General features: G+C 38.6%; 1 protein-coding gene across 1 annotated transcript; it reads left to right on the top strand.

Moving 5' to 3' along the window:
* The first annotated feature begins 492 nt into the window (after positions 1-492).
* On the top strand, positions 493-18,841 carry LOC132127186 (ras GTPase-activating protein 1-like). Its single transcript, XM_059538879.1, has 26 exons — positions 493-617; positions 1,027-1,697; positions 3,147-3,299; positions 3,478-3,613; positions 3,701-3,771; positions 4,146-4,263; positions 5,298-5,329; positions 5,482-5,534; positions 5,613-5,763; positions 5,847-5,925; positions 6,003-6,126; positions 6,206-6,362; positions 6,459-6,546; positions 7,252-7,332; positions 7,416-7,573; positions 7,652-7,728; positions 7,809-7,981; positions 16,356-16,515; positions 16,599-16,741; positions 17,030-17,145; positions 17,254-17,340; positions 17,493-17,560; positions 17,706-17,794; positions 17,894-17,971; positions 18,353-18,487; positions 18,574-18,841. Exons 2-26 carry the CDS (start codon positions 1,204-1,206, stop codon positions 18,655-18,657), a joined length of 3,105 nt encoding a protein of 1,034 aa, XP_059394862.1. The 5' UTR covers positions 493-617; positions 1,027-1,203; the 3' UTR covers positions 18,658-18,841.
* Positions 18,842-26,851: the final 8,010 nt, after the last annotated feature.

The raw sequence follows: 26,851 nt of genomic DNA on the forward strand, positions 1-26,851 counted from the left end.
TTATTTATTACACATATAGGCCATTATAGCTACTAGCCTAGTTCATATAGCGTATTCATATATTTACATATTAATTATGACTTAAAAGAAGTGTCTGTCGCCCTCTGTAGGCCCAAAGAAGTAACAGCATTCGACAATGATATTTATTCCTCCTTGAAATAATTTATGATTTTAACCCGATTAATGTGCGTATTTTGCATAGATTGCTACGGACTGTTACCTCAGTACCGTGAATATGTGGTAGGCTATTTCGCATAAATTGGCTCTTACACTAGGTAAAACGAATATTCTGATTATCCATGTATAATTATAATTATTTTTAATGATTAAAAACGTGTTACTTGTTATAAAACCGAGACAATTGTTTCTATAAATCAATTTCTAGATATTTTATTACCTCAGTAACGTTACTGCAGATGCGTGATACGTGATGTCACGCTGCCTTTAAAAATAAATTGATTGCATTTAAAAGAAACCCTCATCTTAATGTGACGGGCACGCGCCTCAAGGCAGTGGGGAGAGCGCGGCGGGCGGGCTCACGCGAGGTGGGAGTGTTTGAGGGGCGCAAGGGCTGCGCGAAAATTCACAACACAACTCTCAACATGAAACTAGCCGAAGTGAGTGAAACCAAAAGTTAACGCAAATCTTCCTTAACATCATCTTTAACATCTCTTCCCAACTTTTTAACTCTCCTACCTCAGTGTAACAAAAGCCTTAGCGCTCAACTAACCTTAAACGCTGGGCTTTTGTTGTGTCAAACCTGGCCAGAACCAAACTAAGCTAACGAGCTAACGCACATAGCCGTAATTTGTATGCAGATTTAACTTTATTCGGTTTTTGTGTAGTCTTATTCTAGGCGAAAATCAGTTCCTCGTAATAGAGCTGATGTTTATTTCCCAGAAAAATAAGATCGTTATGTGATTACAAAGGCAAAAATGCGCTAGCATCATGTGCAAACAATGATAACGTTACTTTCTAAGGCATATCTCAGTATTTGAGTTTTTCTGTGTTCGTCCTTATTTTCAGATTAGGAGAAAAGCAAACAATGGCGATCTGAAGCTGTCTGTCTTGTGTTAGACCCAAACCACCACAGTGAGTTAGAGGAAACTCTCCTAAAAGGGAATAAAGGTGTAGTTGTTGGTTTCGGGAGGGGAAACCCTCCTGAACACTGTCAGATTTCATTGTCAACTTCCCTGGGTGACAATGATGGCAACCCATGGTGGCAGTGAGGAGCCTGATCCCTTCTCGGTGGTGACCCGGATGGCTGGGGCAGGAGGAGATAGGACCACGCATTTACCAGCCTGTCATGGTCAGAGGATACAGATCTCGGACCTGGGCTCAGCTTTGTCCGTCCATACCACGGTTTTACCACCTAAACAGCCTCCTGGGGTCACATATTCTGTATTTGGAAAGGATCCGAGACCTGGAACAGTCATGTTTGGCTCAAAGGCAGGTGGTAGTAGTACTGGAAATGTTATATTGGGGTCTTTTTCAGGTTTTGGGAGGGGGATATCAGATCATCCACATGAAGGAGCTGTTGGTTGGATACCATCTGCATCACTGAGTCCTGAGGAGTGTCTAGCAGCCCCTTTGTGTCTTCCACTGGGCATCGTTGAAGAAGGTGATGCTCTTGATGTGCAGGAAATTGGGGAGGATGAGGAAGTTGTTTTAACCCTCACCGCGCCACCTGCTAATCAGTGAGTCGTGTAATATGACATCCCCATTTATGCATCCCATGAGTGTTTAAAGGGATAGTTTACCCAAAAATAAAAACAATGACTGACAATTAGCTCACCCGTAGGCCATAGAAGGTGCAGATGAGTTTATCGAAACTGATTTAGAGAAGTGTATTATATATTTCACTTGTTCACCAATTGATCCTCTGCAGTGAATGGGTGCAGTCAGAATGAGAGTCCATACAGCTGATATCAGATATCAGATATCAGAAGACTACAGAGAACTGTTCGGACTGCTGAAAGGATTATTGGTGCTCCCCTGCCCACCCTCCAAGAACTGTACACATCCAGAGTGAGGAAAAGGACTCAGAAAATCACTCTGGATCCCTCACATCCAAGTCACCCCATCTTTGAACTTTTGCCATCTGGCCGGCGCCTCAGAGCCGCAAATACAAGAACAGCAAGGCACAAGAATAGTTTCTTCCCCCAGGCAATCTACCTCATGAACAGTTAAATGTTTCCCACTTAAACTTATGCAAAAATGTGCAATATCCTTATATTTATTTGTTACCCCTCCATCCTAGAACATTCCTGCATCTCACTCAATCCTATTCCATTATCATTTATAGCACAATTGTTTATACACTTATTTATTTGCCAATTTGTAAATCTCCTGTAAATTGGTTTTTTTTTTTTTTTTTTTTTTTTTTTTTTTTTTTTTTTTTTTGTCTGTGTGTTGTTGTCTCTGTTTACTGGAAGCTTATGTCACTAAAACAAATTCCTTGTATGCGCAAGCATACTTGGCAATAAAGCTCTTTCTGATTCTGATTCTGATAAAAACAACACAATAATCCACACAACTTCCTCAATTATCATCTAATGAATGAGTGTTTGTAAGAAACATGCATCATTAAAGTTTTACATTTTAACTGTTGCTTCTTTCCAAAATACAAGTACCCATAATAATGCTGTATAATAAAATCCATCGTATGTTGTCCTCACATCAAAATTCACAAACATATTTGTTTAAAATTATTTTGGGCTGTTTTTTCTTGTAAATGGTGATCTGTGCATATTTCTCTCCTGATTCATACAAGACTATTATATTAAGCAATATTATGGATAGTGGATAGGTGTTAAAAAAGTCTTGATGGATTTGTTTCTCACAAACACGCAGCTTTTCTCTTCACAAGATGTTAATTGATGGACTGGAGTGTTGTGGATTATTATGATGTTTTTATCATCTGTTTGGACTCTCATTTTGACGGCACCCATTCACTGCACAGGATCCATTGGTGAGCAAGTGATGTAATGCTACATTTCTCTGGATCTGTTTTAATAATGAAACTTGTATACATCTTGGATGGAGTCAGTTTTTAGCAAATTTTCATTTTTTGGTAAAGTATTCCTTTATCTTTAAACTGTGATGAAAATAGTAAAAGATTTGTAATGGAGTTTGTTACTGGACAGGTGGTATCATGGGAAGCTGGACCGGATGATCGCAGAGGAGCGTTTGCTTCAGGCCAGGACGGCTGGCAGCTACCTCATCAGGGAGAGTGACCGCCGACCCGGCTCATTTGTGTTGTCTTTCCTTAGCATGACCAACACAGTCAGCCATTTCAGGTGTTTGTTTATCTGTTGTCTTTCTCTCCAGCTTTAGAATCAAACCTATCTTTAAATTGAACCAATCACGAATGGACATGGCACATTTTTATTAGCAATGTGCTTACATTTTAATCTGCAAGGTTTTGTGCCTAGATAATGAGATGGTATCTGTGACCTGAGTAATGAATGTTTACAGGATCATCGCCATGTGTGGAGACTACTACATTGGAGGCCGTCGTTTCTCCTCTCTGTCGGATCTGATTGGTTATTACAGTTACGAGTCCTGTCTGCTGAAAGGAGAGAAGTTGATATCACCAGTCGCCCCTCCAGAGGTAGACATTCAGTGTAGTATTTATTAGAAGAAATTTTTTTACAGTATTTAAAAAAACAACAACAACAACGATGTTTTGTTTTCTAAGCCTGTTGAAGACCGCAGGAGGGTGCGAGCAATTCTCCCATACACCAAAGTGCCTGAAACTGATGAGATCAGGTCATTTTTTTAAGTTATTTTCAAGCATATATATATATATATATATGTATTCTTTATTATTATTATTTTTAAAAATTAATACATTATTCAGCAAGGACACTTCATATTGATCAAAAGTGACAGTATAGACATTTATGATGTAATGAAAGATTAATATTTCAAATTATTGCTGTTTATATTATTTATTATTTTTTTTATTGTGGTTTCCACAAAAATAAATATATTTTTTTCTTTTTTATAATAAGAAATGTTTATTTGGCATATTAGAATTGAGTAATGATGCTGAAAATTCAGCTTTGTAATCATATGAATAAGTTATGTGTTAATGTATGTTCAGAAAGTTTACTCAATTATTAGACTTCCTGTGCTCACAGTTTCTTCAAAGGTGACACATTTATAGTCCATAATGAACTGGAAGACGGCTGGTTGTGGGTTACGAATGTCCGAACAGATGAGCAGGGTCTAATAGTCCAAGACCTGGTGAAGGAAGTGGTGAGTAGAAACTAGGGCTGTGTTATAGGTACAAAAAAAACCTATCGCAATTTCTTTGATCATTTTTGCAATTTTGATTTTAATCACGATTTTGACAGACACAGACATGCTTTACAGTTATAAATGTATTCAGTATGAATTTTAAACATATTTCCAAAAGAAAACCAATTAGAGCTTTATCAGAAAGGTGTGACATGTCTCTAGATCAGACACAGTCTGTAAAGTTGTGACAAAATGTCTATAGACATATGGCAAAAAAATAAGAATAAAAAAAATTCAGTGTCCAGGAATTTTTATTTTATTTTTTGCCATGCATTGGTCATAGAGCTCATTGTAGCGGTGCCTCAGGTGTTGAAATATATTTGTTATACATTATACAGGTTCACACGTACTCCGTCTGCAGTGCGTATACAGTATGTGTATGCGGTGCAGAAGCAGCAGCGAGAGCGCATTAAAATAATGCGCGAGCGTGAATCTCTCCGCTTGCACGCAGATTTCCTTTGCTTTGTCACAAAATCAGATGCCCTTGCTCAGATACACACTGCTCTCGCCCGGAGAGAGTGCGTACACTTAAAACGTGTCTCCTCTCGCTCATACTGTGTCCTGTGCACTCACAACTCTCTACCTTTTCTGTTCACATCTTTCGCATCTTTTACCACGTGCAGTGTGAATGCTCTGATCCATTAACAAGGGTTCTGAAAACAATATGCACTACAGATGGAGTGTGTGAACCTGGAGTTACTTGGGCATATGCCCAATCTGTTCTTTTCTTGCGCTCCATTTAGTTGCGTTGCATTTTGATTGGATCAGATAGCATACTGTGGTAGGTCAGGGCTGCGGAAAAATGTGCTATAAAGCGATTTAGAAATCGTGCACGCTCAAATCATGATTTTATGTTTATTACAATTAATCATACAGCCCTAGTAGAAAAACACTGTTTAGAATCAAAAGACAAATAAACACATGTCCATAACTGGATGAATATGTATATATACAGTATTATGACAGGGTGTCCTATACTGACATATTCACAGGGACGTGAAGAAGACCCACATGAGGGGAAAGTGTGAGTTTGATTATTTTTCTTCGATTCTTGATTGAGTGGTGTTAGTTTCCGGTATTAATACAAAATATACTACACTGCATAAAATTAATAGAAATACATGATTATTTTCATTCCTTACCTCTAATGATCTGCTCAACATCTCCCGCCTTTAGCTGGTTTCATGGCAAGATCAACAAGCAAGAGGCTTACGACCTACTGAAGACAGGTCAGTCAGAAAAAAGGTAAAAAAGCAATAAACCGTGAAGGGTTACAGCTGCTTAACTCCTGTAATCGCTGTCCACAGTTGGGCAGGTGGGCAGTTTTTTAACGCGCCCATCTGACAGCACACCTGGGGACTATTCGCTGTACTTCCGCACCACTGAGACCATCCAGCGCTTTAAAATCAGCCCCACACCCAGCAACCAGTTTATGATGGGAGGCCGTTACTACAACAGGTAAATGCGATTTGGGAGCATTTTATGGCGTTTGGAATGTATAAAATTGAGTTTCATGACACATATTGCTTGTGTTTGTACAGTATTGATGACATCATTGAACACTACAGGAAGGAACAGATAGTTGAGGGCCACAACCTTAAAGATGCTTTATCTGTCCAAGTATGTTTTTTCCGGAAACACTGATTCGTTTTAATGATGTTATTGTGTGAATGATTTGAAATGTGTGATTTCATCAGCACCAGGAGCAGGTTCTTACTGACACCGTCGAAGGCAAAGAAATCTACAACACCATCCGTAAAAAGACCAAGGATGCTTTCTATAAAAACATTGTGAAGAAAGGATATGTCCTGTTCAGTAAAGGTATTGCCAACATTTCAGTGTAGTTTTACATTAAAGACATTACCAAAAGCATTTTACTAAGATCTTGTGTCTTTTATAGGAAAAGGAAAAAGATGGAAAAATCTATATTTCATCCTTGAGGGAAACGATTCCCAGCTGATCTACTTTGAGAGTGAGAAGCGAGCAACTAAACCAAAGGGTTTAATTGACTTGAGTGTGTGTTCTGTGTATGAGGTCCATGACAGCATGTTTGGCAGGTTTGTTTCCCACTGTATCATGCAGTGATAATAGTTTAACTTTAGGTTCGATTGAAATACATTTAGCTATTTTTTTGTATTGTTATTTTCCTGCAGGCCAAACTGTTTCCAGATAGTTGTACAGCACTTTAGCGAGGAGCAGTGTATCTTTTATTTTGCTGGAGAGACCCCGGAACAAGCTCAGGTACCGATGCCTTCATTAGCAATACTGGCTAATACACTTTCATCAGAGTAACACTGTGTCCAAATGATAGATTTTCTGACTTGAGTTTAACATATGAAATACGGCATTTGTCAGTCATCTGATTTCAGTCCCAAATCCAGCTCAACATACACTACTTTTCAAGAGTTTAGGGTCAGTCATATTTTTTTTTTTATTATATTCAGCTAGGAAGCATTTAATTGATCAAAGTTACAGTAAATTATTTTTTCATATAAATTTTGTTTTCAGCATTGATGAAAATACAAAATGTTTCTTGAGAAGCAAATCAGATTCAGCATAAAAGAATGATTTCTGAATGATCATGTGACACTGAAGACTGGAGTAATGATACCGTCATAGGAATTAGTTATATTATGAAATATATTAACATAGAAAACTGTTCTTTCAATTTGTACTAAATTATATTTCATAATATTACTGTATTTTTATCAGATAGTGCAGCTTTGGGGAGCATAAAGGACTTCTTTCAAAAAATATTACAATATGTTACTGAAACCCAAACTTTTGAACAGACGTGTGTATATATTACAATTCGATTTTAAAATAAGATTATGACCTGTTTGGCTGTAATATTGTCATGCAGCAGTGAGGATAGAAAAATTGCCTTTGTAGAACACTCTAAATATAATTCTGTTCAATTTATTCTTACACCCTTCAATTGCATAGGACTGGATGAAATGTCTGCAAACCTTTTGTAGTAACCTTAGGAAACCCAGCCATTCCTGCTCAAACAAACGCCTGCGTCAGGTAAACTCTCCGTTGCTTCTCAGTTGTTTATCGTCATATGAAATACAGCGGTTACTCCTCATGTGTTACACGTATCTTTACAGGTCAGTAGTTTATTTCTAAATGTTGAGGAGGCTCACCACCTTCCTAGTAAACACTTCACAAATGCCTACTGCAACATTTACCTGAACAGCATTCAGGTAGCAAAAACCCATCCGCGGGAGGGCCAAAACCCTGTGTGGACAGAGGAGTTCATTTTCGAGTAAGCTACTTCCTCAGATATTGACAGTAATTCTATAAAATCAAACTTTTTTATTAATGTTTCCCAATATTCCTGCAGTGACTTATCCAGTGAAATCAACAGGCTTGAGATCAGCCTCAGCAACAAGACAAAGAAAAGCAAAGAGAATGATATTTGTACGTTCCTTCTTATTACTTCATGCTCAGACTTTCAAAATGGTTTGGTATAAGGAATAATGTACGCTCTTCTCCCGCAGTGTTCATGTGCTGCCCTCTGTGTCGGCTACAAAGGGGTCAGATGATTGACGAGTGGTTTCCTCTGAGTTCCCACGTGGCTCTGAAGAACGTGGCGCCCAGCTCACTCCGGCTGAGAGTGCGCTACTCTGTGGAGAAGATCATGCCTGTGGAGGTGTACAACGAGTTAAAAGAGGTTTGTTACACACATGAGTTGATATATATAAACACGGTCAACATTGAAGTAAAATTCAGTTACTGGACAGTTGGCTAGGAACTGTCCTAGAATTTACAATGCATTTCAGTCACAGTATAAGAACATTAGTCTGACCCCTGCTAATGAAAGTGCAATTATTTCTATTGAAAAAAAATATGCTGAAACAAGAAACTGAGGAATCAATGCAATGTTGCGACAAAAAAATCTGTATATTATATTATTTTATGATATTGATTATTCAATGCAAGTTGAAGGTTTTTTTGCCCATTTTATTGTCTGCCATATAAAAGTTAAAAGAAAAGAAAGACTCATGATTTATTGTATCATTGATCATCCAGTCATATTCTGAAGTCAAGTAATGCACTACCTATAATTTCCCACAGAATTTCCCTCAGAAATGTCACTGTTTTATTAGGGGTGTGACGAGACACTTATCCCATGAGACGGGACGAGACATGAGACTGGGTTCACGAGAACGAGACGAGACAAGATTTTTTTTTTAAAGAAATCCTCGATGAAATGCATAGGAGAAAATAGCCTTTTATTCAGCTGAAAAACACAAAATGCAAAGAATGTAGTGCAGCATTTTGAAATCAACTTGTACTTTATGAAATTAAACATCTATTTTAATAATTTTCATGCAGTAATATACAACATGTAAACACTGCAGAAGGTTTTGCCACACACTCAACTGACAGGCAAGTAATTGCACAAAAATTATAAATAGTAGAAAATTAAAATAAATAATAAATAACTCAAACATCCCAAAAAGTTGAAGTGAAGCAGTCAATCAAGTTGATTATTTAGTAAACTGATTTCCACTTTAATAAAAAAATTCATATAATAAACACAATTAATGTATCAATTTAAAACATAAAGCAGTGGTTCCCAAACTGGTGGACGCAGCAAGAAAAAATCTGTTTATTTATTTATTTTTTAGTTTACATTTTGTTTTCTCAACTCCTTTTTAATAAATTACATTTTGTTGATTAAAAAGCATGTCTAATCAATTAAAATTACCAAATTCTTTTTAAGCATGTCTAATTATTTGAATGTGTAAACAACTTATGATTTTTTTTGCCTCAGATATTCTATGTTGTGTACCGGTATTTACATTTTTCTGGTTATCAAATTAAAGCATAAAACATTAATTTAATTTATCTTTTAATTACTGAAAATTAAGCAAACTTTATTTTATGGCAAAAAAGGGGATTTACTATTAAAATTAAACACAAGAAATGTTGTGTGATTAATCCTAAACAATAATGTTTGTTTCATTTTAGTGGTAGTAGAAGTAGTAATAAACTGTGTACATTCTTTTTTTTTGACGGGTAGCTGCTAATACCTTTACAGTATGTGATATGACGCAAGTTTTAATCAAATAAAACGATCAAATGCTGATGAAGTGACTCTCAGAGCAGTTTTGGAGATGTTGTTCATGTGTGTTCGTCCTCATTTAGTGAGACAACAGACGCTGAAATCACGCGCACTTCAGTGTGTAGAAAATTAAACCGTGCAATTTTAAATAGACTTTTGCGGCTTTATATTTACATATAAGGTACACAATGTGATTTGATTTAAGTGTAATGACCTACTTTTGATTAATCAATTCAAAATTTGACAAATTCCATGACATTCCTTTTTATCTCACAATTCTGACTTTTCTCTTGCGATTGTAACAAATAAACTTGGAATTGCAATTTAACATCATTTTTAAAATATGAATTTGTATATGCCAGGAAAAAAGGTAATTTGATTTATTTTTAGGGGAAAAAAGCCACAATTACCGTTTTCGTTTTTTGGTGGAAACAAAAAAAAACTGTCACACTTGAAAAATTATAACTTTTAAAATTATATGTATGAAAAAACCGAGTAATGGCCAGTGAGAAATATTTTGAGACTGAGTTAAGTTCATTGGTTATTATATATTGATAAAGAAATGTTTATTAAACATTTTTTAGAATTAGATTTTTATAGTTTCAGAATTCATTTGAATTTTAGTTATATTTTAAGTAATTATGTTGTGCTTTTGTCATTTTTATATGTGCTTTTGTCATTCGAGGGCTTGGAACCAGAGGGGCGTAAGTGGCATTTTGTGCGAAAATGAGTTCTATATATCAAATTAAAGGTCTTGATGAGCTCTATCTAGTTGTGCCAAAAAGACGCATCAGAAATCAACCTGTATTGAATAAAGCAACAAAACAACAAAGACCTAACACAAAAGTTTGAGCATTGTTTGGAGCCAAAGGGGCGTATGTCCACTTACGCCCTTCTGGCTCTAAAAAATACATGTATGGCCTACACATTGTTTGGAGCCAGAAGGGCGCAAGTCCACTTACGCCCTTCTAGCTCTGAACAATACAATAGCCTACAGTATTTTTCAGAGCCAGAAGGGCGTAAGTGGGTGGTGCCCCTAAACAGCACTAGCTAAAATGGCTGACACGCATGCTGCACACATGGAACTGTCTGAGGCAGAACAAATTTTGATGAATATAATGAAGCAAACGGATGAATCTTGTGAAGAAGTGACAAATGAAGAGATGTTTTGTCCTGGGTGTCCACTAGTGGGCTCACTTCCCCTTAGGCACCTCACCGTAGGCACTACAATTCCCACTAGCCTTGTCCCTTCATCACAGTAATTGCACCAGGTGCCTTCACTTATTAGTCATTAGCCTCCCTATATTTTCCAGTCTTTTCCTGTTGTCTGCATGGAGTCCTTTCCTTCCTTACCTACCGTTACCCAGTTTCTCTCGTCTTCCGAGTTCCTCGTCGTCCGAGTTAGGGCTGGGCGATATATCGAATATTAGCGATAACATCGGAATAATTTTGACAACGATGTACAATTTGAATATATCGGGAATATCGAATATTTCAAATTCAAGCATACTTTCCCAAAAGAACGCGCCGAATGTCCAAAAAAGGAACCTGTAACTGCTGACTGCTGACGATTTAATGAAAGCGTCGTTCAGCCGGTCTGTGTTCTGTCGTGAGATCTCAACTGTATTGTTTGCATTTGTGATCGCAAAATAAATGCACTTACTCGACCGCTGATGTTTGAATAGAGAAACATAGGCTATGGCCATTTGGAATTACTATTGGGGAATTTCACTGATATGTTTACCAGTTTCCATAATATAGACAGAGAGAATGCAAAAGTCTTTGGTATTCATTTATATATATTTATATATAAGAAATAGCTATGTGCTTCAGTAACTAGCTCCCCATCTAAGAGGGTTTTTAGTGTCAGTAAGAACATAGTTTCATGCCACAGAGCTTCTCTTAAAACCACAGACAGTTGACAGACTTGTGTTCTTAGCTTAAAAACTTGTTAAAAAAAATTTAAATAAAATACTTATCCCAGTTGCATAGTTTAAATTGTGAATTGCATGCACTAAAAAGAAGAATGCACTTTCTGTAACTGTTACTTAATTTGCACTGCTTCAGTTACATATAGGCCTACATGTATTCATTTAATAAAAAGCAGTAAGTGATCTCTTGGTCTAGATTTTTTAACTGCTTAAATTAGCTGTTTAATCTAAATAGTTTTTTTTTTTAATGGGCAAAAGAAAATCATGTTTTATTTTTTATTATTTAAATGCAAATGCAAACATATCGAGATATATATCGAATATCGTAAAAATTTTGACAATATCGAGATATCATTTTTTTTTGTATATCACCCAGCCCTAGTCCGAGTTCCTGTTCCCGTTCCTGTTCCTCTCCTGTTTATTTTTTTGTTTGTTTGGATGGATTTTTGGTTTTGACCCCTGCTTGTTCACTTCTCTTTGGATTACCCTAATAAAACCTACTGCTGTTGGATCTCTCTTTTCCTGTGTCTCACTGGGTCCCGAACATCACAGAAGGACTCCATCTACTAAGATCCAGCGGTATGTTTTTTGATGTTTCCTCCCCAGCCACCGAGCGGGACAGAAAGAGTGGTTTTGAGGGAACCCGCCTGGTCGTTTTTTGTGGGACCAGGGGAGGTCACAGAGGAGTGAGTGGTCGAGATGAGGTCAGGCATCGCTCTCCACCATGGCCCCCCTTCGACCCTGGGTTCGTGAGGGACGGATCGGAGCCGCCGTCTCACCATTGCGGACGGAGAGGGAAGAGGAGGCACACGTCTGCCGAGCCAGCGCCGCTGCACAAGATGGCCGCCAGCCCAGCGCCGTTGCGCAGAATGGTCGCCGGCCCAGCGCCGCTGCCCAGGATGGCCGCCAGCCCAGCGCCACTGCCCATGATGGCCGCAAGTCCAGCGCCACTGCACAAGATGGCCGCCAGCCCAGCGTCACGATGCAAGATGGCCGCCAGCCCAGCGTCACGATGCAAGATGGCCGCCAGCCCAGCGCCACAGCACAAGATGGCCGCAAGCCCAACGCCACTGCCCAGGAAGGCCGCTGGCCCAGCGCCACTGCCCAAAATGACCACCGGGCCAGCGCCACGGCCCAAGAGGGCCGCCGGTCCAGAGTCATGGCACAAGATGGCTGCTTGTTCAGCGCCTCTGCACAGAATGACAGCCACAGTTGACCCTCCAGAGTCAAGTCAGGTTCCCGTTGACCCTCCAGAGTCGAGTCAGGTTCCCGTTGACCTTCCAGAGTCGAGTCAGGTGCTCGTGGACCCTCGAGAGTCGAGTCAGGTGCTCGTGGACCCTCGAGAGTCGAGTCAGGTGCTCAGTGACCCTCCAGAGTCAAGTCAAGTCACCGTTGACCCTCCAGAGTCAAGTCAAGTCACCGTTGACCTTCCAGAGTCAAGTCAAGTCACCGTTGACCTTCCAGAGTCAAGTCAAGTCACCGTTGACCTTCCAGAGTCAAGTCAAGTCACCGTTGACCTTCCAGAGTCAAGTCAAGTCACCTTTGACCTTCCAGAGTCAAGTCAAGTCACCAGTGTTCTTCATGGGCAAGGGCAAGTCACCATTGATCTTCATGAGCAGAGTCAAGTCACAGACTATCTTCATGGGCAAAGGCAAGTCACCATTGATCTTCATGAACAAAGGCAAGTCACCATTGATCTTCATGAACAGAGTCAGGTCACCAATGATCTTCATGAGCAGAGTCAGGTCACCAATGATCTTCATGAGCAGAGTCAGGTCACCAATGATCTTCATGAGCAGAGTCAGGTCACCAATGATCTTCATGAGCAGAGTCAGGTCACCAATGATCTTCATGAGCAGAGTCAGGTCACCAATGATCTTCATGAGCAGAGTCAAGTCACCAATGATCTTCATGAGCAGAGTCAAGTCATCATTGATCTTCCTGAATCCAGTCTAAACTCTGCGGAACTACCAGAGTCTCTCCACGTCTCTGCGGAACTACCAGAGTCTCTCCATGTCTCTGCGGAACTACCAGAGCCTCTCCACGTCTCTGCGGAACTACCAGAGCCTCTCCACATCTCTGCGGAACTACCAGAGCCTCTCCACGCCTCTGCGGAACTACCAGAGCCTCTCGTACCTCTGCTGAACTACCAGAGCCTCTCAACGTCTCGGCTGAACTACCAGAGCCTCCCCACGTCTCTGCTGAACTACTAGAGCCTCTCCTCATCTCGGCTGAACTACCAGAGCCTCTTCTCGTTTCTGCGAAACTTCCAGAGCCTCTCAACGTCTCAGCCAAACTCTTTGAGCGCTCGACTGAACCTGTCTTGGCCACGGAGGCCACCCTTAACTTGTTCATGTTCTCTGTTTCAGACTTGCCTAACCAGACTTGATCTCCTATGTCTTCGATCCCAATGTGGTGGTCTTCTGCGCCGCCCTGGGGGGATTCTGTCTCGACCGCATAGATGTGGTTGTCTTCTGCGCCGCCCTGGTGGGCTTCTGTCTCGACCACACGGATGTGGTGGTCTTCTGCTCCGCCCTAGTGGGCTTCTGTCTCAACCACACGGATGTGGTGGGCTGCTGCGTCGCCCTGGTGGGCTTCTGTCTCGACCGCATGGATGTGGTGGTCTTCTGCGCCGCCCTGGTGGGCTTCTGTCTCAACCACACGGATGTGGTGGGCTGCTGCGTCGCCCTGGTGGGCTTCTGTCTCGACCACACGGATGTGGTGGTCTTCTGCTCCGAACTGGTGGGCTTCACATTATGTCCTTCCTGAACTTGTGTTTTGTTGTTGTTGTTTTATTTTTCCTCTTCTGTCTGTTTCCATCTATAGACCTGGCCCTCCGTCCCTCCACCTGATCCTCCGCTGGTCCACCTCCCTCCTGGGTTCCTTGTCTTTGTCTTTCTCTCTGTTTCCCTCTAAGGACCTGGCCCTCCGTCCCTCCCCCGATCCTCCGCCAGTCCACCTCCCTCCTGGGCTCCTTGTTCTTGTGTTTGCACTTCTTGTCTCTGTTTCCCCATTTTACCTGGACCTCCGTCCCTCCCCCTGGTCCTCCGCCGCTCCACCTCCCTCCTGGTCTCTTTGTTCTTTGGTCTCTTCTTGGGTTCGGGTGGAGCATCTGGTAGCTGCTCCGTGGAGGAGGGGGTAATGTCACGCTGTCTGGTCTCTGTTTCCCTGGGTTTCCACTAGTGGGCTCACTTCCCCTTAGGCACCTCACCGTAGGCACTACAATTCCCACTAGCCTTGTCCCTTCATCACAGTAATTGCACTCCTGTTAATTGCACCAGGTGCCTTCACTTATTAGTCATTAGCCTCCCTATATTTACCAGTCTTTTCCTGTTGTCTACATTGGAGTCCTTTCCTTCCTTACCTACCGTTACCCAGTTTTTCTCGTCTTCCGAGTTCCTCGTCGTCCGAGTTCCTGTTCCCGTTCCTGTTCCTCTCCTGTTTATTTATTTGTTTGTTTGTTCGGATGGATTTTCGGTTTTGAACCCTGCTTGTTCACTTCTCTTTGGATTACCCTAATAATAATCTCTCTTTTCCTGTGTCTCACTGGGTCCCGGACGTCACACATGGGGCATGAGGGGGAAGGTGGCCATGGATCTTCGGAGATTAGCACATGTGTTTACAAGTACCTTAAAGAACTAAGTCCACATGTAAAACATGCAGTTCTTTATTCAGATACTTGTGATGGACAGAACAGGAATGCTGCCTTTAGCACGATGTGCCTGCGTGCTGTCAGCTCACCGACCCTCTCCACTAGAGTGTGATCGTGTGCATGCTGCAGTGGAAACTGCAAGAAGAAAAGTTTCTATTTACTCCCCTGATGGCTACTACACACTTGTGAGAATGGCAAGAAGGAACGACCCATACAGTATACATGAACTTGAACACAAGGACTTTCTGGACTTCAAGTCCCTCTCCAACCACATACTCAAAAACAGAACAAAAGATGAGGAGGGACAATCAGTTCATTGGCAGAAGATTAAATGGTTCCGCTACACGAAAGATGAACCAAACACAATCTTCTTCAAGTATGATTTCACCGCCCCAAACTTCTGAAAACTGACGGTGGCACAACAGGCAACAAGTGGCACCAGAGGCACCAGAACCACACACCCCAGCTCATTGTATGAAAGTGCTCCAGGGATCAGTGCCTTAAAGAAAAAAGACCTACTCACCCTGTGCACCAATGGGAGTATTCCCCACAACTAAAGTGAACTAAAAAGTGAAATGTGTAATAAACAAGAGAAATTAAACTGTTTGAAATTAAATGTTAAACTGTTTGACATGAATGTGAACTCATAAATGAGAACTGAAATTAAACGGTTAGAAATAAAATGTTATACAGTTTGAAATGATGAAATTAAATGACTATGTATACAGTATTTTAAATAAAATGAAAAGTTATGAAGTTAGAGTGTTTTTAACCAATGTTTTTACCAATCATTTCTGCATTGATCAGCAGATACGCCCTATTTTTCTTTAGAAGAATTGGAAATGTTTGGTGCCAAAAAGGCGTATTTGATGTTCTTGCCATATTTTCAAGATTTTGCAAGGTTTTATAATATGTTCATTGTGTTAATATGCCATAATATGTTCTCTTAAGAACTTACTCGTATAAGTATGTAAGTGGTTGCAATGTTGTGGTTGAAGGTTAATAAATACAGTTGATTGAAGTGTGGTCAAAATTTTGTTTTGGCTCTCCTGTAAAGTTTGTCAAATGCCACTTACGCCCCTCTGGTTCCAAGCCCTATATATATTTATATATATATATATAGGTATTACTATTTAAATTAATTTATTTTTATTTCGACTTTAGTTTAGTTTAAAGGTTTTTTTTATTCCAGAATTTGCCGTTAGTAATTTTAGTGCTTAAATCGATTTCTGTTTAACATTTCAAAATTGTTTCAAATTTATTTCATTTCAGCTGTATGTCAATTAACACCATTTTTTTTGTAATTGTTTTAGTTAATAGTAGTAACCCTGGTAGAGACCACTATTTTAGAACTAGCAACTCATTCCAGCATATAATATTTGATCTTTTCCAGCTGGTTCTGCTGAAAGAGTTGCATGTGATCAGTGCTTTGGCCCACGCGTGTGGACAGGACCGCACTCTCCTGGCCAGCGTTCTGCTCCGGATATTTAGACATGAGAACCTGGAGGCCCAGCTGCTCCGAGAGCTCAATGACCGTGAGATCAGCGCTGAAGGTACTGTTATTCCTCTTCTTATGCTGCATGACTGAATTCAGCAGAATTTTTCACACAGTTTCTTGTTTTGTTTTTCTTTTCAGATGAAGCGACGACTCTTTTTCGTGCCACCACTCTGGCCAGTACACTGATGGAGCAGTACATGAAAGCTACAGCTACTCCATTCGTTCATCATGCTCTTAAAGACACCATCCTCAAGATCATGGAGTCTAGACAGTCCTGTGAGGTATAACTTAGATTTTTTTTAGGTTAACTAAAATTGCATAGAGATTATCATGCTTAAATTTTTTTTACAATAATTGAATTATCATTGATTATTATGTTAAATCACAATTATTTAATTACATTTAATTATTAATTAGATATTGACAAAATCTCTTTAACACTTCAAATTATACAGAATCTTTAACATTTAAAAATCTAAAAAAATGAATGAACCCTTTGAAGCTAATGCATCAATCTTGTAGATCAGTCATTTGCCTGCCAAGCACATGTTGTTTCCACTGTAAATTAGCTCAATCCATCTAAACTGGAGAAGAATGAGGATGTGAATGTGAATCTCGCTCATCTCCTGAGTATTGTGTCTGAGCTGGTGGAGAAAATATTCATGGCTGCTGAAATCCTCCCTCCGTGAGTCACTGTATATATAAATATACTTCTGCCTATAAACTTTGTGATCAAAACAAGGATATAATGTGAGAGAATGGAGTTTTAGACATGTTGATTCCTTTCTCGCAGGACTCTCAGGTTCATATATGGATGTTTACAGAAAGCTGTACAGCAGAAATGGCCAAGAAACACAACCATGAGAACTAGAGTTGTAAGGTATGGGAATAGTTTTGTTGGAGGACAAAATTTGATTTAATTATAAAATAATGGATTTAATACAATTAAAAATATTACATTGTATTAATAAGTATAAATTTATCAACGGCTATATAATAAAATGTTTTACAAAAGTTTTTTTTTTTTTTCAGTGGATTTGTCTTCCTCAGATTGATCTGTCCTGCTATTGTCAACCCCAGAATCTTTAACATCATTGCAGGTGAGCTGTGATTGGTCAATTCAAAATTGCTCAGTTTTTATTAAATAGGCATCAGCAACATTTTGGCTGACTTTAAATATAGAAATGTATAAATCTTTTTAATGTAAAAAATAATAGTAATAATAATAATCATCTATTTGTGCAGATCCACCTTCCCCTGTCGCATCCCGGACACTCACCTTAGTGGCCAAAGCAGTCCAAAATCTGGCCAATCTGGTTGAATTTGGTGCCAAAGTAAAATAAACACTTTAAATGGATTTTAATAGTCTTTAAAGACTTCTCTAGTTCTATAATTGTTGCTTTCTTTAAATATTTCATTGCGTCCCATCTCAGGAGCCTTACATGGAAGGAGTAAATCCATTCATCAAGAACAACAAACACAGAATGATCACTTTTTTGGGGGAACTTGGGGTTTGTCAACTTCTCTAAAACTAATTTTACTGCAAATATTGCTGACAAGATGTGGTATTGTAACAATTATAACAAAACAGCAAGTAACACATTGAATTAAACTTTTTTTTTTTTTTTTGCAACTTCAAAAAATTTTTTTTACAGTATAACTCGAGTCTTATAAGAAATAAATCCGATGTCCTCCAGGGGGCGCAAACGCTTCATTATCCACATTTTCAACACTGAAATACTCAGCGATGAGTTAAAATGGAATTATAGTCAAATGCATTTGTTTATTTATTTATTAATTTTCCAGATAACCACAATGATAAAGTCATATTCACATGCCCGTGTCATATGTCTAGCGTGTCTTTACTGTTTACATGCATTTGCTCTTTTCAGAATGTCCCAGAGCTGCCTGAACCCACAGAGCACTTTAACACTGACCTGGCCCGTGACCTCGCTGCCCTTCATCAGCTCTGTGTCACACACTTAGATGAGCTGAGGATACTCAGTAATGAGAGGGGCACGCAGCAGGTACCATTAGAACTTAATAAAATTTTTAATGATGATAGCCAGTACTTGTGGTCTCATGTTGGGTGAAATTGTTGTTTCTCTCACAGCACATCTTGAAAAAACTCTTGGCACTCACTGAACTTTTGCAGCAGACCCAAACTCAGTATGCAGTGACCAACAGCAGCCGATAGACTGCAGGAAAACACACTTTAAAAGCTTTGTGTCGGTTCTGTAAACTACTTTTGATCATAGATGGCAAATTAGACGGACAAGGCAGTGATAGAATGTTTGTTTACCTTCACTCCCTTATTTACAGGATGTGTTTTCATAAAGAGAGAAAAAATATGAAGCAGAAGAAACGTTCCACAGTTGTAATGAAAAGGTCCAGATTCATAACAACTGTTTGCGTTCTGCAATGTCAAACACTATTACAGTTTTTCCTCTGAAAACAAACTAAAACCACATTTTACTTAAAAATCTGTGATGCTTGACAAGTGGAGAAGGAAAAAAAGCATGTAAACTAACTGGTGCTGCGGGGAAAAAAATGCCTTAAAAGACTAAATATGCTTTATGAATTTACACTCTGACTGGTTTGTTTTCTTTTTAAATGTTGTGCCTGAGCGGGCGATCAAGAGAAAACATCTTTGTCTGATTTTATATATATGTCCAATATAGTAACTACCAAGAAATGCGAAAGAGGGTATTTTGTATCAAAACTATTTTCATATTTGCAATCACAAAATTGAAAAGAATGCTTTTTGCTTTTGAATTTTTCTAAAATGATTTCCTGACAATATGCATAAAGATGTAAGTGAGATTACACTATCAGCTATGCATGCACTTATTTAATACGTTCTTGTAAAATACAGTGATTGTTTTCTAATATATATACAAATAAATTGAAGGAATTTTGTCATTTGATTGTCAATTTGATTTCTTTGTGTATTTCTTACCATATTATTATTTCAATATGTTGTATTTAAGGTGGTGAGTTTACTTCTCAGGAATAAATCTGAATATTCAGATTAAAGTCCATCTCTTAAAAAAAAATCTCATGAAATCTAGAAATCTAAAAACCATAGGAATCATACACAATGTAAATGGCTGAGACAGACATATTACAAATGAAATGTGTTCTAAAATCACATAAAAATATAATACATGTGAGATATATATATTTATATATATATATATATATATATATATATATATTAAATTCTCTTATAATTAACATTATTAAACAAAACAAAGAAAAACAACAATGTTCACAATTTTTACTCTAGATGGCATCATAGTACGTCATTCACCGAATCAATGTCTAAAAAGAGTCCTCTGTGCCTTACAACGAATTCAAAGCTGTGCTATGATCATTTTGATTTTATAAAGCGCGTTGACAATAAAACATAATTACATCACTGAAATGTAATATACAAACATATTTTAAAAAACCCAAATTGGCTAATTCTTCCGCCAGAAGATATAGTACCAGACATTAACGTTGATATTACACATCTATTAACGCTGCGCAGTGATACACACCGTAACAATACGACAAGGTTTTGTTTCTCCTTGTATTTTACCGTGACTGAACTGTAACTATCTGTTTTAAAACATTGTTAGCTGTAGATAAACGCGTTTATTCACACACACACTTCTGTAATTACGATATTTCTACGCGTTCAAACCCAGGCCTGCGTTAGTAGCCTGACAGAGCTGCAGGACTCCGGTGGAGTGATTTAATTGTACTGTGATGAGGCACAATAGAGATTACAAGCGCCCACCGACAGCACAGTAGGTCAGCAGAGAGGACTCTATATGCTTCGTATTCCTGTCTCAGTTTTCTCTTTATTTTCCTCTTTCAACAGGCCCAAATAGAGCCCAGCAGGCTCGAGTAAAGAGACCTGAAAGAACGTCTTCCTACTAATATTTCATCAAGGGAACAGACGATTAACATTTTTTTCCAAGCAATGATTAAATCGATGTCAGCACAACTACTGTAAAATCAACACAAGAGCAAATGAAAAGAGCAAGAAGTAATAATCAGAATATCATACTGTTTTGACAATATGAATTACAATTGAGAAGACTTTATGGACTGGTAGCTACACGTTATCCATGGATCATTTCAAAACGGAAAATCATACATTTGCATTACATAGATAAGTTGATGATGTAGATGATAAATGCAGATGCATTTACACCATTTGTGTGTCTTCAGGCAGAGCATGAAAACTGCAGCAAAGATAATTTTATCAATAACTATAATGATTGATTGAATGTGGAAATGAAACTTATATAAATAACTTTAGCCGTGACCTCGTGCCCAGTGGACTTCATATGTCAGACCCCGTGCCCTTAACCACTCTGCTGGTTTTGTGAACTAAAGGAGGACAAGGTCCATTTTCAATTATGGGTTTCGGCCCCTCTGACACGAACCATTTAACCCCTGACCTCCCTTAGGGCAGCCGGACTGCCTACTGCTGGGCCGAGCGTTACTGCCACCTTGTAATCCATACGCTCTGAATGACCAAAGTACCACGAGCAGCTGCCCTCTCACTCCACGTGCTAACAACCTGCCTAATCCATTGAAGTCAAAACCAACAGACCTGCCCTCCACTTCAGGGGACTAGTCACTGAACCCTTTCTGAGTTTAAAACTTCCCGCTGGCTGTCCCTGTGCTTTTCACAAAGGAATACAGAACTGACTTAATTAAGGATTGTTTGTTTTATATCGGAAAGAACATACAATTTATTATAGTAGATTGACACTTTAAATAGGTAAATACACATGCAAAAACTATTTTTAAGTAACATTTGGTGTGGGCAATTTAACAGTGGTCAAAATGGATAGATTCTGGGTAAAGCAGTGCATTGTGGTTCATTTTGAGAGCACACTTCCCATAAGAGCTGGAATTACCTTAGAACAAGCAAGATTTTAGGACTCTGGGAACATAATGGTGACACTGTTGTCAGCCATTCAATGCATAATTATTGCTCACAGATGGTTTTAACAATATGTTAAAATTTGCATTTTAGGAAGACAGCCATGGGGGACACTCGTTTCTCACGAAGTCACACATTTATTGTCTGTAAGTCCTGCTGACAAGAAACAGTATTTAATACTATTTAGCAAAGTATTAAATGTTAATTTTGTGACCTTAGCTTAGTTTTGCAATTAATTAATCATGCGTAAAATTTTGCATGATTTTATTTTTACATAAAAAGTTAAATTAAAAATTTAATTTTGAATCATTATTTTAAATATATATATATATATATATATATATATATATATATATATATATATATATATATATACAAATACTATTTGGCAAATTAAATTATTTATTTGTTTACTTATATAGCATTTTTATTTTGTTAACGGGACTTCAAAAAAAACAAAGCATTGAAAATATTTGAAAATAAATATGTTCATGTGCACAACTTGTTTTTTTCCCCTGTTAGATTTGGAATGGGTTAAACTTTTAGATTATTACAGAATATATCTTTGGCTAGTGTATAAAACTAGTCGCAAATTGTTTATTTTACCATTGTCATTGTCACTGACGTGTGTTGTGGTCACGAACAAGGCCGGCTGGTCAGCAGGTCAAACCAATAGTTGACCAAGTGGATTTCAGTGACTCTCTGTGAGCTGTGGTCTCTTCACTTCACTTTTGTGGACCAGCAAAATTAAGCTGCTCACCAAACCTCACTTGACCTGCTTCTTTGTCTGTCCATATGGACATGCCAAAAGCATGTTGTCCTGGGGTCAGAGGGGAAGTGGACGACATATATTTATGGGCCCCTGTAAACTTATATGACATTAAATGATTGGTATTTGAAATCTAAAAGGCTGAAATGAATTAACTTTGATTTGAACATTGAACTGAAACTCAAAGACCATTTAAAATGTCTTTAAAATGTTGAAAGTTCATTAAAATGTTCATCACAAAAAAAGTTATTCTAAAAATGCTCATATTGTGTGTGTGCGTGTATGTTTGTGTGTTAGCAACTGTGCTCCAGACAGCAACAGAAACTGCCCCTGAGTGATGAATATAGATGTAAAAGAAAGGCTTTGTCTCAAACCAGCCCTGTTGGGACGAAGCATTGTCGCTGGCTGACCTTTTGGGTCAGTGCGAGCTCTCACAGTACCAGGAAGCTGACAGACCACTTTTTCCCACGCGTTGTAAAGCTCTTTGTCCCATGCAGAGAGCTGCCATTAACGTTTGAACCTTCCCTTTTGGGCTGCTGCAGTCGGCCACTGGGTCGCAGGGCGTCTCCCCGGTACGTTAGATAAAAAAAACACCAATAGCTCCCTTGGAAACGTGGATAATAAGGATCAGCTAAGCTAACTGTGACAGTGTGGGCCAATTTTCCGGCCTGCTGAGTCTGTAAGGGGTTTTTTTGGAACACACGACAGGAGCCGAGGAGTTTTCAATGGAGTGTTTGTGAGAGGGAATGACAAACGGAGTTCAGAGCGAGAGTTTGGAAGAAAAAACGAGGGATAGATATATAGACAGACAGACAGATGATAGATAGATAGATAGATAGATAGATAGATAGATAGATAGATAGATAGATAGATAGATAGATAGATAGATAGATAGATAGACAGACAGACAGATAGATAGATAGATAGATAGATAGATAGATAGATAGATAGATAGATAGATAGATAGATAGATAGATAGAATGACTGAATGACTGATTGAATGAAAGAGAAAAAAAATATATAGATAGATGATTAAATTAGATTAAATAAGATATTTTTCCCCGGCAAAAAGGACTAACTATGTATTTTAGCCATAACACATATCATAATGTGCACCATACAAGTAAGGTCAATTTGGATCCCGCATTGTTTATTTTTAGAGGCTGATGCATCTGCTTCTCACATAAATTAACATCTCTCACTTTCTTTTCTCTTTCTTTGCCTTCAAGGTTTCGTATGTGAGAAGGAGTTGCGTCCGAGAGAGGGAGCAAAGCGTTCTCTCACCGTCTCCTCTCAGCTTCATCAAGGCTGCAGCAGAACATAATGGCGGAAGTTGAGTCCCTCAGACAGGAAGCACGCTGCCTTTTAATCAGCGACTGAGTGAGAGAAAGCCGGACGCTGTCATACAAACCCCCATAATGCTAATCACCCTCAGGCTCAGGGTGCTAATGGGGGACCTAGCTCGTTAGCCGAGCGCTAATTAGCGTGCACGTCAGGGCGGGGGTCATGAATCACGGTGTGATGTGAATGTGTAATGTGCAAAGCCGCAGCCTTTTTAAAGCTCTTTACATTTAGCTAATGCATTAGAGATCTACGTAACGCACTCTCTTGTACACACATTAGTACAGTTATACTGCTGCGCGAGCTTTCTACTGCCTCTTTGTCCTCCTCGCCGGCCACATTCATTTCCAAAGACAGCCTTTATACCTCCAGCCGTACCTTGTCTAGATTATGCCAGGAGTCACGCTGTGGGATGCCAGACGGGGGAAGATAGTTTTGGCCCTCGTACCCTGGCAACTGTCCTCAGAGACAGCGGGTCGACGGCTACAGACTCTCCTTTCCCGGGCCGAGGCCGTGCTGGAGCCCAGACATGCCTCTGATGAATGAGGCCTGGCTGAAATAAGCAGGCCCTTGATGTTTGAAATAAATCTGACAGGCATTTCTAGCAAAAGCCCAGCCTGGTTTTCATCTGTCTCTGCCGTCAGCTCATTTTGTTATATATTATGACAGTTATGCCATGTAGCGGCATGGCTGCTGATGTCATAATTTACAATCACGCATTGTGTTTGATGAAATACACCCAGGCTGAAGTATTCAATTCTGTCTCAAACACACTAAAAACCTTTAGGTTTTGCAAAACTAAGGTAACACCTTAGGGAGGAGGGATGTGAGGCAATTTTTTTCTGCTTTTATTCTCTTTCAAATTCTTTCTTTAAGGTATAACGCAGCAAAATCAGCGAATCATTTGGATTTATGTATAAATGGGGTCAGTAAGATTTTTTTGATTATTTTTTATTAATATTATTATTCAGCAAGGATTCAAATGGACCTAAAGTGGCAGTAAAGACTTTCAAAATATTATCAAATATTTCTATTTAAAATAAATGCTGTTCTTTTGAACTTTCTATCATTAAAAACTCCAGAAAAAAATTATTAAAGGGTAGAATGGACATTGGTAAAATAGTCGATGTGACATCAGGGGTTCAGTATTGTGATATTCTCCACAATGGCAGCACACAACAGCATACGGGATGGAGAAGAATTGTTGAATAAAGTTTTTTTTTTTTTTTCTTTGCACAGAAAATGTATTCTCGAAACTTCCTAAAATTACGGTTGAACCCATGATGTCATATGGGGTATTTTACCGATGTCTTTGATACGTTTCTGGAAGAAAAGTACACAAAGCAAAATAAATTTCAACCCAGATTGCATTAACATGGGTTCACATGCAACACTCCAAGTACATTGTGTTTCGTGACCACTGAGAGCATGAAACTATTAATCAAGAGATGTTTAGAAACTAAAGATTTGTATAAACTTCATACTTCAGAGTTCATACTAATATTAACAAATGACAATATTTGACTTGACTTTGTACAACATAAAATGTCCGTTTTGTGTTGGGTTACGACTGCAGTGATTACTGGGTGCCAGAGAGGGTCGGCTCAACTCCCAGGACTGGCTGCTCTGAACTATCAGGTCTTTAGAGCTGCTGCGGAGGTCTTTTGTGAAGCAGCACTTGGAGTGAATGTGCACAAGCTGTCAGAAACCGCCCTTCGGATCCTGGGCTGTTACCTCCCGCGGGGAGATCCGTGACACCGGTGACACACAGATTTCTGGGATACGCCTCCAAATTCATACATGAAATCCTAGTTTGCGAATGAAAGAATAACTTGCAGTGCATAGATGCATTTATCCATTGGTAAAATACAGAATTGCTGTTTAGCCATGCTTTAGTTGTTGTTTCAAACTGGTTGGATTTACATAGTGTCAATAACAATTTTCATCACATTGAAAAAATCTTAGTATTTTTCAAGTACAAATATCTAAACATTCTAATATCAAGATACAATTCTTTGAGAAGTAAAAAGACAGAAGACAACAAGTCTTGTTTTCTGATAAACATAGAAAAAGTAAGAGACTTTATGCTTAAAACAAGAAGAATATCTACCAGTGAGGTGAAAAAAATAAACTTGCTTTCTTTTTAAATTAAGTTCATTATTCTAACCCCATTAACATATTTGTTTGTCCTTAATTGATTGAAGCATAGTCATTTATTTTGATACTTTCCTTTTCAATACTTGTAAGTAATTTTGCTTCTGTGTCTTCATTTAGCAGTGTATAGATATTTGCACTTAAAATAAAACAAAAAATACAAAGAAAATCTTTTTTGCAGTGTAGCTTATAGCTTAAGTCATTATTTGCTTAGAAAAATAAGAATTCCAATGTAACCACAATTTTATTTACTAATTGGCTTAATAATTACCAGATTTTAAATTGCAAATGAGATTTGAGTTCTAGCGCAGACATAAAGTTTGGCTAATTTCCCCCACCCAAATTTGTATCATTTACATTTACATCTATTTATTCAGCAGACACTATTATCCAAAGTCTGTCGTACAGCTAAATGTATTAATTAATACACAATGTTAAGTATAATCTACATACTACATACTGTAGTACAAACATTTCCGTAAAAAACAATTCTAAATCTAAATTTCCTTCAAAAGTCGACCCCTCTGAAAGTCATTGTACAAGTCTCACACTGCATGAAAATCTTAAATGCTTTTTAATCTATTTAAACCTTGTCATTTTCCATTTAACAGATATTGAAACTTTAAAAAAGCCACACATTTTATCCATGACACCAAAATACCAATATATCTCAGATATAACCTCTGTTCTCGTCTTCACATTGTCCCCGTACCAAAAATAGGCCGTCATCTCTCATGTCACTTCCGCCGGGCATCAAGCACCCTCAGAATCAAGAGTGTCCATTAGGTGTGATCTAGATTGCAGAGGTAATGGCAAAGTCTCATGCATTAAGCGACTTGACTCTACTCAATGGCTAATTGAAGGCTGCAAATTTCTTAGACACGTCACCTCTCACCTTTTCGAGTGCTTGCGTCAGGACCTGTGCCAACATATGAACCATACATTATAGATCATAACAAGAGTGTCGATATTAAGTGATTACTTTCTTCCAAACCAGCTGCGTACATTACCTACAAATTGTAGTCTATTACTGATTAAAAATTACAAAAATTGGAAGTCAGTAATATAACATTGCTCGTTTTAGGAAATGCATTCTGACTACTTTTGGGTCTACTTTTATATTACTTTAGACCTTACTTGTTTATAGATTTAAATAGTATTATTTTATTTGTTTACCTG

Source organism: Carassius carassius, chromosome 45 (genome assembly GCF_963082965.1).
Source record: "Carassius carassius chromosome 45, fCarCar2.1, whole genome shotgun sequence".
In the NCBI taxonomy this organism is placed as follows: Eukaryota; Metazoa; Chordata; class Actinopteri; order Cypriniformes; family Cyprinidae; genus Carassius; species Carassius carassius.